General features: G+C 46.5%; 1 protein-coding gene across 1 annotated transcript; it reads left to right on the top strand.

Annotated features, from left to right (window-relative positions):
* Window positions 1–1,040: 1,040 nt before the first annotated feature.
* LOC144607802 (interferon alpha-1-like) lies at window positions 1,041–5,444 on the top strand. The gene is made up of 4 exons (XM_078424904.1): window positions 1,041–1,133; window positions 2,127–2,216; window positions 5,004–5,243; window positions 5,346–5,444. Exons 1-4 carry the CDS (start codon window positions 1,113–1,115, stop codon window positions 5,442–5,444), a joined length of 450 nt encoding a protein of 149 aa, XP_078281030.1. The 5' UTR covers window positions 1,041–1,112.
* Window positions 5,445–5,650: the final 206 nt, after the last annotated feature.

The raw sequence follows: 5,650 nt of genomic DNA, 5'->3' as shown, positions 1-5,650 counted from the left end.
TCCCACCCCCTGACATCACTCTGAAGAAAGGTCTCGACCCGAAACGTCACCTATTCCTTCTCTCCTGAGATGCTGCCTGACCTGCTCAGTTACTCCAGCATTTTGTGAATAAATACGTCTTTATTCTAATTACCAAAATGCATGATTCCAAAATTTGTTATGCTGAATTAGTATGCCACTTCTCTGCCCACTCCCCTAACCTGTCCAAGTCCTTCAGCAGAGTCCTTGCTTCCTATACACTTCCTGCCTTCCACCTTTCTTAGCATCATCTGCAAACTTGGCCTCAAGGCCTTCAATCCCCTATCCAAATTATTATTATACCACGTGGAAACAAGCGGCCCCAGCACCGACCCTTGCGGAACTCCACTATTCACGGGCAGCCAACCTGAAGAAGCGCCTCTGTAAATTGTCCCGAGTGTGCAGGGAATGGATGGGAAAGTGGGAGAACAGAAAAGTACCGTGAACGAGTGATGGTTTGTCAGTGTGGATTCGGTGGCCGACGGGCCTGTTTCGATGCTCTGTGTCTGAACTAAACTAAGGTGGACACAAAATGCAGCAGTAACTCAGCGGGTCGGGCAGCATCTCTGGAGAGAAGGAATGGGTCGTTTCGGGTCGAGGACATACTTTTGAACTGAACTAAACGAGTTGTGCTACTGCAAGGTTAGATTTAACCGAATGACGGTAAAACCAAAGATACTAGTCTCTTAGTAGTATCTTTGGGTAGAACAAAGGCTTTCACAATATTTCAGTGCAACAATAACCCAATACCAGGTGATCCCGTTTCCCTTCAGCCTCTCAGCGGGACCCGAGCGGTTCACACACACGCCCACTTTCAAATGTGACGAGCCCGTCTCTTTCCCCGGGACACTTTCGCTTTGGCTGAAGTCGCGGCGCGGCCGCTTCCCCCGGCAGACGGAGCCGGAGACTTTCCGCGGCGGCAGAGAAGAGAGGAAAGGGATCGGGACCGACTTCACACTCGGTCTGATGTAAAGAACAGAGAGGCCAGAAGCACTTTCCCTTGGAGAGCAGAGTGTGGGTCAGGTGTATCGGCGCTGAGAGAGTCGCCACCAACCAAGCGGCCGTGAGCCGGCTCTCCGCACTGTCCCCGTGAGATGTGGCTTCACCGCAGTTGGGTGAGTGGAGGGGCGGCTTTAACACAATCTCTGTCCGTGGCTCCGAGGGTGAGCGCTGAAAGGCGCAGTGTTACTGTAACCCGGATAAAATGCAGCCCCCAGCAATGCACAGACACAGTCACGTCCCCCTCCCCACCCCGTCCCCTGCCCAGACTGAACCTCCCCCACAACACCTGCGACCCCCTGATGTGAACCTGCGAAGCTCTGAGCCGCAGCGCCGCTTGTTCTCTCCCATCGCGGATTTCCCCGTCGCTGCTGCGGGACTCTCCCACTTTCACATTCTTTACTTCAGAACGGAGACCGCTCTCTCCCGACACCTTCCAAATTTCCAGCGCAATCATTTTACTTTTCAAACATCACCTATTTTCGGATTGTATGATATTAAAGCGGGCAGCATGGCAGAGACAGCTCACAGAATCCACAGACATCGGTCTCGGCAGCACAGGCGGCCGCTCCAGGATCACAAGCCGCTGCATTTCCATATCCAGAGTTTCAGTCAGCGATCAGGGACCGTTTTCGGAGCCGATTCTGGTCTCGGATCGGTGCTTTACTCAGTGTGGGTTGAAGATGGCTTTGGGCAGTATCTGCAGAGTTTGCATTGTGTGGGTGTTGTTGTCCGGGACCCTGAGCCTGGGCTGTGAGAGGCTGCAGTTACTGCAAGTTCTCAACACGGATACTCTGGGCAAACTGAATGAAATGGTGAGTTGTTCCCGCTCCCAGTGACTGATCCGACACTCTCCGGCCTGTTTGTTGTTAAAGTGTCAGTGATTACACGGAGTCTGTTCTCCAGTATTTGTCTGTCTGGGGTTGTTTATATTCTACACTCTGGATCTTCCCCTTCGCTCCACCTACTCGACATGTTTGACTTGATTGCATTTATTTACAGTATTTCTGATTAGAATGGATAACATGCAAAACAAAGTTAATGACTGTAGATCGGTACACGCGCCAATATAAACCTAACCCGAGTAACGTTGACATCTTGTGTCTCAGGTTGGCCACCTCTCCCGACAGTGTGGGACTGAGCGACGGTCGTTGGAAACCAAACCCTTGGAGCTGGTGAAACTTTCCATGGGGGTTCATGTGAGTAAACTCGGCATTTTACATCTATGTGGTTCATTCCAGTTGCTTCGGTTAAACGTTTTAACGAATCCCATCTGATCCTTTGCCAGAGAATGTGACGTCTGTATTCAACTACTTCTGATCATGTCATCTGTTCTGCGGCCTTGTTCAACTGCCTGTGGTCCCTGCAGTGCGCTCCCACCCAATCTCTCCCGGTTTCACCTTATCTAGTTCATTCGTCCATCTATTGAGTTTATTTCAGTTAATCTCCTGGCAATCCTCTCACAGTCACAGCAATACAGTGCGGAAACAGGCCCTTCGGCCCAACTTGTCCACACTGGCCAACATGTCCCAGCTATCCTATCCAAATGATTCAAACCTGTCCTTACCATGTACATGTATAAGTGTTTCTTAAACGTTGGGTTAGTCCCAGTCTCAACTACCTCCTCTGGCAGCTTGTTACATACACCCACATCCCTTTGTGTGAAAAGTTTACCAGTTAGATTCACATTAAATCTTTTCCACTTCATTTGAAACCTATGTCCTCTGGTCCTCAATTCACCTACTCTGGGCAAGATACTCTGTGCTTTCACCCGATCTATTCCTGTGATGATTTTATACACGTCTATAAGATCACCTCTCATCCTCCTGCACTCCAGGGAATAGAGTCTCAGCCTACTCAATCTCTCCCGATGGTTCAGACCCTCTAGTCCTGGCAACATTCTCTTAAATCTTCTCTGTGCCCTTTCTAACTTGACAACATCTTTCCTATAAAATGGTGCCAGAACGGAACACAAGACTCTAAATGCAGTTTCACCACCCTCTTATACAACTGCAACATGACCTCCCAACTTCTATACTTAATTCTCTGACTGATGAAGGCCAATGTTCCAAAAGCCTTTGTGACCAACTTCTCTTCCTGCGACTTGACCTTCGAGGAACCATTCACCTGCACTCCTAGATCTGTCTGCTCTACAACACTCCCCAGAGCCCTGCCTTTCACTGTGTAGGTCCTGCCCATATTAGACATCCCAAAATGCAACACCCCACATTTTTATGTATTCGATCAATCATTCCTCAGCCCACCTGGCCAATCGATCAAGAACCTGCTGCAATTTTTTCACAACTATCTTCACTATCCCCTCCTCTTAAATCATCTCACAAGCTGTGTCCAGCATAGGCGATGAAACCTTGACACCACTCTACCCTCCAAATGATTGAGTGCAATGAGCAATTGTGAGGTTCACCTCTGGTTTGGTTAAATCCTTACATCACCCAGCAAGTCGATTGGGTTCATGGAGGAGAGGGCACAGGGGACCCAATAGAAGTGTACAACATTATGATCCATATGAATAGGGTGGACTACAGTAAACATTTCCCCATAAAAGAGGTACCACTAACCAGAGGTCTTGCTTTATTGTGAGAACTAAATGCTTGGATGGGATAGAGGAAAAAAATATTTTCCATCCAGTGTGTAGTTGGATGTTGGGCTCACTGACTGAGAGGGTCCTTGAGGCAGAAATTCTAACAGCATTTAGGAGGTATCGAGACCACTTCCTTTCTTGAATCCAAGTGGTCTAAATGTTGAACCTCCAAAGAATTGAAGGATCTGATGTTCATATGAATAAATCCTTCATGTGAGATGAGAGCAGGGAGGGATGATGGGTCTATTTGAGTGACCGTGTTGCACTTTGATTGTTTGACCAGATGATTTCCCTCCATTCAAGTTTGATGAGGAAAATGCCTCTGCTGATTTAAAAAAAAAGTAATGGCGAATGCCGAACAGCTATCCCAAGGTGTAGATATAATGAACCTTCAGACAAATTGCAAGACTTCTCCTCCCACGCTCAATATCTTTATTTATGCCTACCACCCATATGTCTGTTCCTGGCCCTGCATGTGTTTATATAACTGTTTCCTCTTCACCATCCTTTTAATGACAATGCACATCTCTTTATCACCGCAGCTTGACATTCTCCGGCTTGAGGAGAACAGCCACATCTTCTCTCGCCTCTCTGTAATGAAGGTCCTTCACCATACATACCAGTCATATAAACCGATTCACATTCTACCACAGTCCATGATACTCATGTCCTGCGCCTGAGGCCAAACTAATTGTTAAATCTTCCAAACTCCACCCCTTTCTCTCTTACCTCTAGCCTTTGTTCCATCCATCGGCCTATCAAAACCCCCACTCGCCCATGCTAATCTATTACATGACATGCTTTGGCCCAGCCTCTGCACTTTTTTAGCTTTCTTCTCCCCAACCCCTACAATCAGTCTGACAAAGTGTCTTGACATAAAATGTTACCCATCCATTTTCTCCAGAGATGCTGCCTGACCCACTGAGTTACTCACTGTGTCCTTTTGATAAATGCACATGCACTGTTCAAAAATATATATGCAATTTCACTTGGCTCTAACCTTCTTTCATTTGTGAAAGGTTAGCAGACCTCCAGTTGAACATAGAACGTACAGCACAAGAACAGGCCCTTCTGCGCAATGTGTCTGTGCCAAACCTGATGCCAAGACCATCACTTATCTACCTGCCAATACCTCGTATCCCCCCCAATCCCTGTGTATCCATGTGCCGATCCAATAGTTGTATTGAAAACTGCCTCACAGATCTCCTTTAAACTGTCCCTCTCACATTAAAGCCATGCCCTCTAGTACTTACGCATTGATTGTTTGAAACTATACCTGATTACCTGATACCTTGCCCTACTAAGACTCATAAGCATTCTATTCTTGCTTTAAAACCTACTGGATCCAGGATCTGTCTAATGTCACCGTGTGTGTTTTGCACAGGCCCAGGACAGGATCGCGATTGTCCATCAAACACTGCATCACCTCCGCAGGATCTACAGCATGAAGCTGAGCTCAGTAACGTGGGTCCAGGCCACAGTGGAACACTTCACACTTCTCTTGGATCGGCAGCTGAGAGAGCTGGAAGTCTGTGTCATGAAAGCAAGGACAGGGTCCAGGGCAAGGAAAAATGCCACAATTCTTAAATATTTTAAGGATCTGACAAAGTTTCTGAAACAGAAGGTGAGCTGCCACACATGACACTTTGTAATTACCAACAGAATTTGCAGACAATTCCAACCTCTTCATTATCTAATAAATTTACTTGACTTTTTCCCTTTTCAGGGATTCAGTGACTGTGCCTGGGAAATAACCTACGCTGAGACCAGGGCACATTTACAACAGCTCCTTCTCATCATGGCAACAATCAGCAGGGAACACTGAAGATTTTTAAAGACTAAAATTGATGTCTATTAATTTAAAGAACACCTTCTGCTGTTGTCAGAATATGGAGTTTGAGCATTTGCTGACTTTACTATACATTATTTTCTGATACTAATGTGAATTTCATCTTGCGAGAGATGGAGAACAAAGAACATTTGGCTTATTCTCTGTATTTAAGTGTTATTTTAATTTATTGATATTTATTT

The sequence above is a fragment of the Rhinoraja longicauda genome, chromosome 29, assembly GCF_053455715.1.
Source record: "Rhinoraja longicauda isolate Sanriku21f chromosome 29, sRhiLon1.1, whole genome shotgun sequence".
NCBI lineage: Eukaryota > Metazoa > Chordata > Chondrichthyes > Rajiformes > Arhynchobatidae > Rhinoraja > Rhinoraja longicauda.
This window is presented reverse-complemented; position numbering and strand designations above follow the sequence as displayed.